The sequence below is a fragment of the Doryrhamphus excisus genome, chromosome 10 (assembly GCF_030265055.1).
Source record: "Doryrhamphus excisus isolate RoL2022-K1 chromosome 10, RoL_Dexc_1.0, whole genome shotgun sequence".
In the NCBI taxonomy this organism is placed as follows: Eukaryota; Metazoa; Chordata; class Actinopteri; order Syngnathiformes; family Syngnathidae; genus Doryrhamphus; species Doryrhamphus excisus.
In genome coordinates, this window is record NC_080475.1 from 5857508 (window position 1) to 5870442 (window position 12935).

The window sequence follows — 12935 nt, forward strand, 5'->3', positions numbered from 1 at the left end:
ACTGATTAAAGACTGTGGCATGTTTAGAGTGGTTACTGAGGTTCTGATTACTAATGTATGTTTAGAGTGGTAACCGAGGAACTAATGACTAAGATACATTTAGAGTAGTTACTGAGGGATGAGTAAGGCGCATCAATGGAGAGTAGTTTCATCACAGTGTCTGGTCAAACCACCACCAACTAGAAATCGAACCTTTTGTGGAGTTGCGTACCTTACTTTTGGACGCCATCTGCTCCCTCAGTGTCTTCAGGCAGTACCTCACCTGTGGGAAATGCAAACACATGGTTTGGTTTGTTTTGTGTGTGTAAACAAGGAAGCAGCGTGACGACATTCCAAATAGAAAGCCGGGCGAGAGAGAGAGAGAGAGAGGGAGCGATCAAGGATGATGGAGATTGACCTCTTGGATCTGGGAAACTTCATCGGACAGCATCTTCAGGTTCTCACTCTGTTTCTGGTTCTCTTGTCTGCGAGCCTCCAAATACACCTGGAATAGAAACAACACGTCATTCCATAACATCTTATTCATCTCCATTCCTGGCTTATGCAAAGGGACTTTTTAATGATGTTCAAACAGTGGCATGCGTGCCTGGAGAGAACCAAACCGTGAGAAAATCTCTCACCTCCCGTCCCGCACTTTTGCTACGCTTTTGAAGAAAGAAGAGATGCTTTTGGAGCCATGTCCTTTGAGCCACCCATAGTGAAGCCAGGCTTCACTATGCATCTTAAAATAAAGCTCTAGCTAATGTGTGTGTGTGTTTTATGGGGCGTGGCTTGCAGGGTCTGTGCAGGAAGTGGACACTTCCATTGAAGTATATTTAGCGGCACCTCTGACTCATTTTAAAGGAGTTTAAGAGGCGTGGTCCCAAATCCGTGATGATAATTCCACACCCACCTTGATAACCTCCACCTGCTCCTCTTTGGCCTTGACGGGCTGGGGGGGCACAAGCGTCCTGTCGTGGGGGGGCTGCACCAGCGCGAAGGCACGTCCAACCGGCTGGAGAACAACAAAGGTTAGGACTTTAGAACACAATGGCGTGATCACGATGGGCGTTTCCCCGATATCGCCAGATGTGAAACACGGATGAGGTCACACGGGAGGAGCTGCGGCATGTCGGGATTGATATTGCACAACAGCATCCGCGGGACACAAACCATCATCATCATCATCATCAGTCTGACTTTGGCAACCCGTGAACTTAACAGGCACACATACTTCCTCGTGTTCCCCGTGGACACACCCCTTCACGCAAGGGGTGGGGGGGGGTTATGTAACTTTGGTCTGCATTTGGATAGAACTTTCTCATGAAGACCTGAGTGTTTAACGTGGGAACCACCCTGATGGAAAGCAGATGTGTGTCTTTACACACACACACACACACACACTTTTTCCAGCAAGGAAATACGTACCAATACCAACTTATTATTATTATTATTATTAACAGTTATTATTATAAGAGTGCAGACTATTTGTCAGTAAAGGTATCAACCAGAGTCTAATAGTTCATGCCTAGGATAAAGGTGGAACAATAAGTGACGATACAACTGATCGACCAATGAGAGTACTAATCAGTACGCTTTCACAGGTAAACATGGAGGAAAAAAAATAATCCTTGCAGTGTCAGGTTTCCCGAAGCTATTTTGACATGAAAAAAAAAGGCAGCGGCATGGGAAGTCGTTGGCGTGAGAGTAAAGTTTACGTGTATTAAAACTGATGTTTATGGAAGTTAGCAAGATCCAATACTCGATGGACACCTTTACTTTGATACTCCCAAATTCCCCTCCACATCTCATCGTAATTCGCTCTGGACGCGAACGTGTCAGTCACAAGGAAATAACTCATGGCAAAACAAGAAGGTGGTGTCAGTGTTGATCTCCCGGCCACGTACCGTATTTTCCGGACTATAAGTCGCACTTTTTTTTTCATAGGTTGGCTGTTCCTGTGACTTATACTCCAGAGCGACTTATAAATAAAAAAAAAATTGTTTATGTTCCATAAACACTGGACACCTTTTCTGTTCATGTTTATTTTTTGTGTAGCTGAATAAGCATTGTGTTAGCATATCTTAGCCTATTCAGCCTGTTCTCTATTCTTTTATTGTTAGAACTTGCCTTCCAAGAGGACGTAATGTCTGTTTTGGTCAAGTAGTTTGGAAAATAAATTACATTATGTATTTTTTTTTTCTCCCCGATTATGCATTTTTGGCCTTGTGCGACTTATACTCCAGAAAATACGGTAGTGACTTTGGCAACAATCACATCTTCAATGACGGTAAAACTTGATGAAATATGCTAGAAAGAACGTGGAATAACAGATTTTGTACAAATGAAATGAAAAGCTATACTATTATTGTGTAGACTATGTACTAGAATACAGACCAATCAACATGAAAAGCTATACTATGATTGTGTAGACTATGTACTAGAATACAGACCAATCAACATGAAAAGCTATACTATGATTGTGTAGACTATGTACTAGAATACAGACCAATCAACATGAAAAGCTATACTATTACTGATGTGTAGATAAACACAACACATGCACAGAAAACAAACGTACTAATAGACGACACCCGGGCCGCGTAGCACGGGTCAGACAACATCTGATAATCCGGCGTCCAGTCAAACATTCTTACCTTATCTCCGCTGTGCTGGCGCTGCGATGGCGGAGCCGCTTGCTTCTGCTCGTGTAGCGTGAGCCTCAGTCGCCTGCACCCCTCCTGGTTAAAAAAAAACACAAAAAAAAAATATGGAGAGGCGTGAGGAGAAACCCCAAAGAGACCGTTATGGGCTGGAGGACAGACTGAGTCATTAAAAGGAGGCGGGGCGGAACGTCAGAAGTGGAAGTGAAAAAAAGTTTTGGAAGGCCGCACAGACGGACATTGTTTACATGAAATGAAGTGTTACGGACGTCATAGGCATGGAGGGGGGGAAACCCTGGTGTTTCCGGGAATGGTTGCCATGGAAACTAAGCATCACCTCAGACATAAACAATCTGGCAAAGATAAAAAGAGGAGGGGGCTTAAGTTAGGTTGCATTTTTGCAGCATGCATTCTATTTCTCTTTCGTTTCTCGGGACAGAAATCACCGTGACGGAAACTTTGTCAGGAAGTGAAAGGGTGTGTGTTCCCCAGTGCAACCCCCCCCACCCCGCTTGTAAATGATGGCCTTTGTGTGTGTGTGTTTGTGCTGCGGATGTGAGGGAGGAGGTCAGCGACATTACATAAGACATTCCAAACAACAACATTCCATGCCAAATGCCAAAGGGATCCATCCAAATATCAATAGAACCCATAGCAAGGCTAGGCTAGGCTAGCACCAATAGTGGATTCATACAAGATGACATTTTTGATATGTTTATTGTCATAAATCACTTTTTTCCCTGTGTTGTTCATTTGCTACATAAAGGGAATATTTATATTTTATTATATTCTTTACAAAGTCCATGGGGGGGGGGGCAAAGATTTGAATGAGAGCCAATACTAATTGCTTTTGTTTACTTATTTTGCGCCAACAATTGTGTGTAATAAAATTGAATAATTGTATTATTTGGTTAATATTGTAACTTTGTTGCTCCTCCACACTATACTGACGGGGGGGGAAGAAGCTCCGCAGCTGGGGAAAGAAACGCTAGCAAGTCGCTGAGGATCGTCAAAGTCTCCGGATCAGATCAAAACAACGGAACGGGGAAAACTTTATTAACGCCCCAGTGGAGGTTCATACAGTGAAGAAAATAAGTATTTGAACACCCTGCTATTTTGCTATTTCTCCCACTTAGAAATCATGGAGGGGTCTGAAATTTTCATCGTAGGTGCATGTCCACTGTGAGAGAGATAAACTAAAAAGAAAAATCCAGAAATCACAATGCATGATTTTTTAACAATTTATTTGTGTGATACAGCTGCTAATAAGTATTTGAACACCTGAGAAAATGAATGTTAATATTTGGTACAGTAGCCTTTGTTTGCTATTACAGAGGTCAAACGTTTCCTGTAGTTTTTCACCAGGTTTGCACACACTGCAGGAGGGATCTTGGCCCACTCCTCCACACAGATCTTCTCTAGATCAGTCAGGTTTCTGGGCTGTCGCTGAGAAACACGGAGTTTGAGCTCCCTCCAAAGATTTTCGATTGGGTTCAGGTCTGGAGACTGGCTGGGCCATGCTAGAACCTTGATATGCTTCTTACGGAGCCACTCCTTGGTTTTCCTGGCTGTGTGCTTCGGGTCGTTGTCGTGTTGGAAGACCCAGCCACGACCCATCTTCAATGCTCTGACAGAGGGAAGGAGGTTGTTCCCCAAAATCTCACAATACACGGCCCCAGTCATCCTCTCTTTAATGCAGTGCACTCGTCCTGTCCCATGTGCAGAAAAACACCCCCAAAGCATGATGCTACCACCCCCATGCTTCACAGTAGGGATGGTGTTCTTCGGATTGTACTCTTCATTCTTCTTCCTCCAAACACGCTTATTGGAATTATGACCAAAAAGTTCTATTTTGGTCTCATCTGACCATAAAACTTTCTCCCATGACTCCTCTGTATCATCCAAATGGTCATATGCAAACTTAAGACGGGCCTTGACATGTGCTGGTTTAAGCAGGGGAACCTTTCGTGCCATGCATGATTTCACATCATGACGTCTTAGTGTATTACCTACAGTAACCTTGGAAACGGTGGTCCCAGCTCTTTTCAGGTCATTGACCAAGTCCTGTCGTGTAGTTCTGGGCTGATTCCTCACCTTTCTTAGAATCATTGAGACCCCACGAGGTGATATCTTGCATGGGGCTCCACTCCGATTGAGATTGACCGTCATGTTTAGCTTCTTCCATTTTCTAATGATAGCTCCAACAGTGGACCTTTTTTCACCAAGCTGCTTGGTAATTGCTCCGTAGCCCTTTCCAGCCTTGTGGAGGTGTACAATTTTGTCTCTGGTGTCTTTGGACAGCTCTTTGGTCTTCGCCATGTTACAAGTTAAAGTCTTACTGATTGTATGGGGTGGACAGGTGTCTTTATGCAGCTAACGACCTCAAACAGGTGCATCTGATTCAGGATGATACATGGAGTGCAGGTGGACTTCTAATGGGCAGACTAACAGGTCTTTCAGGGTCAGAATTCTAGATGATACACAGGTGTTCAAATACTTATTAGCAGCTGTATCACACAAATAAATTGTTAAAAAATCATGCATTGTGATTTCTGGATTTTTCTTTTTAGTTTATCTCTCTCACAGTGGACATGCACCTACGATGAAAATTTCAGACCCCTCCATGATTTCTAAGTGGGAGAAATAGCAAAATAGCAGGGTGTTCAAATACTTATTTTCTTCACTGTACTTCAACATCGCTGATTCGCTCATTTCACTGTCAATCAAAATTGGATTCCGCCTCAATCATCACGCAGACGCAGAGCGTCCGGGCCAGCCCGCTTCCCCATTGGACCCCGAGACACGCTGAGTGTCCAATGGGCGGGACAAAGCCCAGCCTTTATCCAATGACAGTTTCGCGTAGTAAAGCGGAACAACCCACTCGAAGTCAGTTACCTGTGATAAGTAGCTGAATCGAAACAAAAGATTATTACACATATTTCGTTAAACGTACACACACAACAGTAAATATTTAACAACTTTGAGACATTATAAGCTCTCACGTAAGTCTTGGTTCACCTGCTGATAAAAAAAACATTGTTTTGTTTGCCTTAAAAATGATAATCAAGTAAAAAGTATTGCTATCAGTAATACCTAGCCTTGTATTCACTTGGGATCAGATCGATACCAAATGTGCAGTATCACACCCCCACACACACACAATGCTCTCCAGTGTGTAAATAGTGCAAACAATGAGTTACATAACCATGTTGATATCAAATCAATTGGTGACATATTAAAAGGGCCTCATCAGCTGACATGTAATGGCTTCCATCAGGAAGGGCATCCGGCGTTAAAAAAAAACGGAGCCAAAAGCCTTCGTGCGATCGAGTTGCTGTGGCAACCTGTGACGGCAAAGTGGAAAAAGTGACGATGGCGACGGGCGTTACGAGATGATAGCATTCCTCTTGTTCACTATACGACGCTAACGACATGCAACACATTTATTGGGGACGTTAGCATGCTAACATGCCACCAAACTATTTTAATTGGGAGGCGTTTAAATTCCATTTTATCTCAGCTTCACGTCAACACACAGGAAAAATGGCCCTAAAGCTACACTATGTAACAACTGAGTGGCATCATTCCACATATGATGATCAAAAAATGGGGGGGGGGGGGGGGGGGGCGCTTTGGAATCATCATCATCATCATGGGAAGACAACGGATGAAGCTATAAACACGTGGAATCTTTCAGAAGCTATGGAGCTCCATCCAAAAGAAAACGCCATTTTTGTGAATCGCTAGCATTATTATCAATCCAGTATTAGCATTTTTTAAAGCCATATTGCACCAAAAGGGTTCATGGAAATCCCTGTGCTAACCTCCCCATCTACCCCTGGCGCTTTGGTGCTGGGTGGGGGTGAAAGAAAAGCCCCCCCCCCCATGCAAGAAGAATGCATGTGCAGATGAAATAACAAAAATGTGCAGAGGGCCTTCTATGAAAAACATCTCCTCTTTGTTGGCCATGCCCCCCCCCTCCTCACGTTGCAGCCAACATCATCAGACATGCAGAGTAACACTACCCCCCCCCCAAGACGTCACAGGTGGAAAAAGAGCGCACACAAACACACAAGCAAGTGTGTGTAGAAATGTGATCTGGTGCACACAAACAAAGGAAGAAAAAGGTGCTGAGCTCCAGGCCTTTCACAGCTAAGGAGACACTTTGTGCTCCTGGTTTGGCACCGGGAGGAGGTCTGGAAATCATCTCATGGAGGAAAGAAGAGGAGCCTGGAAGCACCTGCTGCATTCCATGGAATCTTACACTGCTTCTCTTGTGTGTGGGCACTAAATCCCTGCAAGAACCACCACCCCACCACCACCACCCCTCAAAGCACTGCTACTGCACCAACAACACTGCCATTATCTCACATACAGGATCTTTGATCAGTTACTCCTGTTACGTAGAGGATCTTTGACTAGAGTCCTAAAAACACAGCACAGCACCCAGACCATATGCTGGATCGCCGACTGTGTTTTTGCAGTGGATTCCCAACAACAGCAAATAGAGGGTCTCTGACTGGTATTTTTAGCAGTGGATTCCCAACAACAGCAAATAGAGGATCTCTGACTAGAGTCCTAAAAACACAGCACAGAACCCAGACCATATGCTGGATCACCGACTGCGTTTTTGCAGTGGATTCCCAACAACAGCAAATAGAGGATCTCTGACTGGTATTTTAGCATTGGATTCCAACAACAGCAAATAGAGGATATTTGACTAGAGTCCTAAAAACACAGCACAAAACCCAGACCATATGCTGGATCGCCCACTGTGTTTTTTCAGTGGATTCCCAACAACAGCAAATAGAGGATCTCTGACTGGTATTTTAGCATTGGATTCCCAACAACAGCAAATAGAGGATCTTTGACTAGAGTCCTAAAAACACAGCACAGAACCCAGACCACATGCTGGATCGCCCACTGCATTTTTTCAGTGGATTCCCAACAACAGCAAATAGAGGATCTCTGACTGGTATTTTAGCAGTTGTTTCCCAACAGCAGCAAATAGAGGATCTCTGACTGGTATTTTTAGCAGTGGATTCCCAACAACAGCAAATAGAGGATCTCTGACTGGTATTTTTAGCAGTGGATTCCCAACAACAGCAAATAGAGGATCTCTGACTGGTATTTTTAGCAGTGGATTCCCAACAACAGCAAATAGAGGATCTCTGACTGGTATTTTTAGCAGTGGATTCCCAACAACAGCAAAGAGAGGATCTCTGACTGGTATTTTTAGCAGTGGATTCCCAACAACAGCAAATAGAGGATCTCTGACTGGTATTTTTAGCAGTGGATTCCCAACAACAGCAAATAGAGGATCTCTGACTGGTATTTTTAGCAGTGGATTCCCAACAACAGCAAATAGAGGATCTCTGACTGGTATTTTTAGCAGTGGATTCCCAACAACAGCAAATAGAGGATCTCTGACTGGTATTTTTGCAGTAGGTCCTAAAGAACAGCAGATCAAGTCTTTCTGAAGCAGATCCTTAAAAACGTCAGAGCACTCCTGTCAGATCTTTGACGAGTGTTCTCAAAGTAGATCCTCCTGTTATATAGAGGATCTTTGACCAGCGTTTTGTGTCAGATCTCTTCCCCACACAGGTCCATGTAACCTCGGATTTGACCTTTAGGACCAATACCGACCCACAGAGTTGAAAAGTCTACACCACGATGGCAATCATGCCTTGCTTTATAGTTGGCATCGTCATGTGACCTGATAAGGTGAAAGTGTCAGCACAACGCTACCAGTTAACCATTAAACCCACAGGCGATAGGAGCGTCTACGTGAAGCGGACAGACACTGGCACTCATCTCCTTGAGGGGGCGTGTCAAAGCCGTGACCCAGCAGGTGATTTTAACCATCAATCAAGTCACCTGCTGGAGAACACCCCCCCCCTCCCATCCCCCATTGTGTCCTATAGCATGTGATCTGTGTTCAATCTTATTAAAAAGGTTCCACCTGCACAGGTGCTACACATCCAAATCCCCCCCCAGGCTGTTTGCCCTCATTATTAGACTCAGTCGAGTACCAGGACCTCCGGGACAGGTTTTAACTTTAACTTTTCGTGTTTATCACCCCGCAAAAATCCTAGCGATCCACACGCACAAACTTCATTAATAGGATATATTTATCCATATTTAGCATTATATTGTATATACATTTTGTTTCCATGGGAAACATTATTTACATTTTAAGGAAATATACAAATACATTAAAGAAGTGTATACAAATACATTAATGAAGTGTAGTGCGAGTGTCGGCGTGAATAAGTGAAGTTCCCGACCTTGTCATGGTCTTGTTTCCTGACGTCCTCCACCGTGTACAGCCTGCTGCTCCCACCGTTCGTCATCATCGTGGCCCACGAACGCTACCAATAAATAAGAATAAATTAAGTATAAATATTAGTATAAATGTTCCTGTCTAGCAGCAGCGGCGTCTGAGTCTGTGCGGGTCTGAACGCTTCACACCGGCTGTTTGGATTTTTTGCAAACGCCAGCCGCGCCGACTTGTTGAGTTTTCGTTGTACGTCAGAGGGAAAGACACGCCCACTGAGGTGGAGATGACCAAATATGGAGGCGAGGAGGCCGGCGGTGGACGAGCCATGGCGGGATAATGGAGGCCGTCGTGGCCACATTAGGACGTCTCACTCTCATCTAAATGACACGGATGGACTCCATTTCATTACACCTCCTCTTTTATGGGCTTTTATGGCTCGTGGTGTCATGTTGGTGTCTTTTATTGCTATTTTTTTTACTATTATATTACCTGATCTTTATATATGTATATATATACACATTTTATTATTATTCTTACCAATACTAGCAATGCAACAGATTGCTATGTACATTTTTTCATGACTTTTTAAATTTACATTATGTAAAATATCTTTACCTTTTTCTGTATATAGGTATAGGTGGTGAAATTTGATGATTATTATGTTTATAACTTTTTAGAGAAGTTTTATTTTATTTTGGAGATTCTTGCAGATTAATACTAATATTTTTGCTTTTTAATATATATTTTTACATTGATAGTTTTTAAATTTAGTATTTGTAGTAGATTGTTGTATATAGTTAGTACAGATTCCCATTATTGCTAACATTATTATTACCTGACCTTTATCTATGTATTATATATTTTATTATTATTCTTACCAATACTGTCAATGCAACAGATTTTAATGTACATTTTTTCATGACTTTTTAAATGTACATTTATTATGTAAAATATCTTTACCTTTTTCTGTATATAGGTATGGGGGTGAAATGTGATGATTAATATGTTTATAACATTTTAGTAGTTTTATTTTATTTTGGAGATTCTTGCAGATTAATACTAATATTTTTGCTTTTTAATATATATTTTTACGTTGATAGTTTTTAAATTTAGCATTACTTTTTAACATTTGTAGCAGATTGTTGGTATAGATTCCTATTATTGCTAACATTATTTTTACCATTACATGTATAATATATAAATGTAAATACATTTAATAACAAATGTTCATATTATATTACTGTTTTTTATATATATTTTAGAGTTTTATTATTTTCCATTTAAAAAAAGCTAATAATGAATACCATGGCTCATTTTCATATTTTTTGTGTCTATTTTACCCATTTTTCCATCGCTTCTGATGGATATCTTGTGCAGGTTGACATGTCCAGCGTGTCAAATAATTCACCACATCCTGCTGGTGTTGTTGTGTTGTTCCTCAATCAGCAGGTCACCTGGATGGCGTTGTCCTGTGCCACACAATGACCCCAAACATGACCCCAAACGTGCACCCATGCAGGTGAATTAAAGAAAAGCCTAAATGAGTTCCATTTGAAACCAAATAGATAAGTGAACCAGAATAGAATCAAGGGTGAACGTTAACGTGTTAGTGGAGTTGTGTGTACGTGTGTGTTTTGCCAGATCAGCGTCCTTCTGTTGTGCTCTGATTCCAAGTGATCCAGATTGGCAACGGAATCAAGACCTTAATGGCATTAAAAGGCTGCGGAGAAGTGGACAAAGCAGGCGATGATGATGATGATTATGATGATGATGCAAGATGAAACAGCTGCAGGCCGCAGCAAAACACCTAGCTGACACACAAACAGGAATAAAAGTAAATCCACATGCATGAGCTCAGCGGTGGCTGTGTCATGTCTCAGCTATGTGGACGAGAGCCACAATTAGCCAAAAGTGATATCACCCCAGACAGAAGAAAATGCTTCAGGTGGGAGTGACTCGAGATTCCTCGCCTGTCCTGGTGCGTCGGCTCTCGCTTCTCATGGACCATGGAATTTAAAAAAAAAAATACAAATAAACACAGCAGGGAATGTGGTACATGCAAGTTTTGGTGGATGCTGACGATGAGCTGCTGGGTACACTCACCCTTTGCCCCTCCCCCTTCGCCATGCTGTGGTTCACTTGGTGCTCCCTGCAAATAAACATTTATTTCAATCATTAAGAAGACATCTTAGCAAAAATTATATATATATAGCATGGTCGCAGGTTCAACAGTAGTACTACACCTTTGGCACAATAGTCTGCATTGTCTGGGGAAAAACTGGAATGGTATATGGAAACCGGATGCCGCCCACAGAAAGAATTTCCAGTCCTAATTGATGCTCTACTAGCCAAACAGGTACGGCACAGCCATGCTGGATGGGCAGATACTATCACGGCGACACCAACCGTGGAGTGGCTTCCCCTTTTGGAACGTTTCTTTTTGTTATGTCACACAATGGCACCGCGCAGTTTTGCATTGGGTGTGTCCAAACTGAAACGTGAAAGGATACGACTTTGCCACTTTGGTATTGTCAACAGCAACACGTCAACGCGCTAAGTCATAGTCAATATTGTCAACAGCAACACATGTCGACGTGCTAAGTCATAGTTGATCAACAGCAACACGCAGGCCACACAACTAGGTTCAATTCCTATTTATGATGCCCCCCCCCCCCAACCAGCTCAACTTTCTTCTTGTAATTTATTCCTCCTAATTCTCATATATTCTCATATATATATAATACTTTTCTGATATATTGACTTGTGACATTAGAACCTGTTCTACAACATAATACTCCAAAAATGACAACTTTATTCTTTGTTTCTCATAAATAAAATTATATTTTACCTCACAACAAAAAAAATTATAAAAAATAAAATAAAAATTTAATATTTCAACTCGCTACTATTAATATGACATAATTCTTCCTCGTAACATTACAAGTTTATTCTCAAAAAATTAAGACTTTTTTCCCCCATAATATTTTGTTATCTGCTGTTCTTTTTCTACCACCTAATTTTCCAAAAATGACAACTTTATTCTTTGTTTCTCATAATATTTCTACTTTATGCTCCTAAAATTACATTTTTCCTTACAACAAAATTTCTTTTTTTCTTTAATATTTGAACTCGCTGCTATTAAAATTACATAATTCTTCCCTGTAACATTACAAGTTTATTCTCATAAAATTAAGACTTTTTTCCCCTATAATATTTTGGCTTTAGAACTTTTTCTACCACCTAATTTTCCAAAAATGACAACTTTATTCTTTGTTTCTCAAATTTCTACTTTATGCTCCTAAAATTATATTTTTCCTTACAACAATTTTTTTTCTTTGATATTTCAACTTGCTGCTATTAAAATTACATAATTCTTCCTTGTAACATTACAAGTTTATTCTCATAAAATTAAGACTTTTTCCCCCCATAATATTTTGGCTATAGAACTTTTTCTACCACCCAATTTTCCAAAAATGACAACTTTATTCTTTGTTTCTCATAATATTTCTACTTTATGTTCCTAAAATTATATTTTTCCTCATAATATTACAACATTTTTGCCATCAAATTACAACTTTTTCACTTAATATTGTGACTTTATTCATGCAAATACTGCTGTTTTTCATTGTTTTCTTCCATCATATTTTCCGACGGTGCCGTGGGCCACACCCGAGTACCAAATAGGATGTGAAGGCATAAAAAAGGCGGAAGAGCGTGCTGCCTTTCATGTGCATTTAAAACGTGAAATGATTCCCGTCTTTGTCTGGTGTGGAAAGGGCAGCGTGGCGAGTGATGATGTTGACTTATGAGCATGAGCAAAGCGTGTGCGACAACAAAGAGGACTTGCCTTAGAATGATGTGAATATGCACGTCTCCCTGAAAGGCCACATGACAACACACCTCTTCCTCTTCCGGAACAGGCGTCCTCATCGTCATGAGCAAAAACAACCCTGCAGCAGGAGATAAGAGATCACATCAACAGCGGCTCGTACAAAATACATAAATAGAGGATT

At 41.4% G+C, this 12935-nt stretch overlaps 1 protein-coding gene across 2 annotated transcripts in view; it reads right to left on the reverse strand.

The window, feature by feature from the left end:
• tuft1a (tuftelin 1a) overlaps positions 1 to 10931 on the reverse strand; it is a 15265-nt gene extending 4334 nt beyond the window's left edge. Inside the window, exons 1-6 of one of the 2 annotated variants that reach the window (XM_058083970.1) lie at positions 10263 to 10931; positions 8930 to 9013; positions 2637 to 2720; positions 893 to 994; positions 398 to 484; positions 212 to 262 (exon numbers count right to left, since the gene is read on the reverse strand). In XM_058083970.1, coding sequence (XP_057939953.1) covers positions 212 to 262; positions 398 to 484; positions 893 to 994; positions 2637 to 2720; positions 8930 to 9013; positions 10263 to 10307 — 453 coding nt within the window. In that variant the 5' untranslated portion in view covers positions 10308 to 10931. Of the gene's footprint in view, positions 1 to 211; positions 263 to 397; positions 485 to 892; positions 995 to 2636; positions 2721 to 8929; positions 9014 to 9113; positions 9258 to 10262 lie in introns of those variants that run through there. The other variant, XM_058083971.1, reaches the window with a different exon arrangement.
• Between the last annotated feature and the right edge of the window lie 2004 nt (positions 10932 to 12935).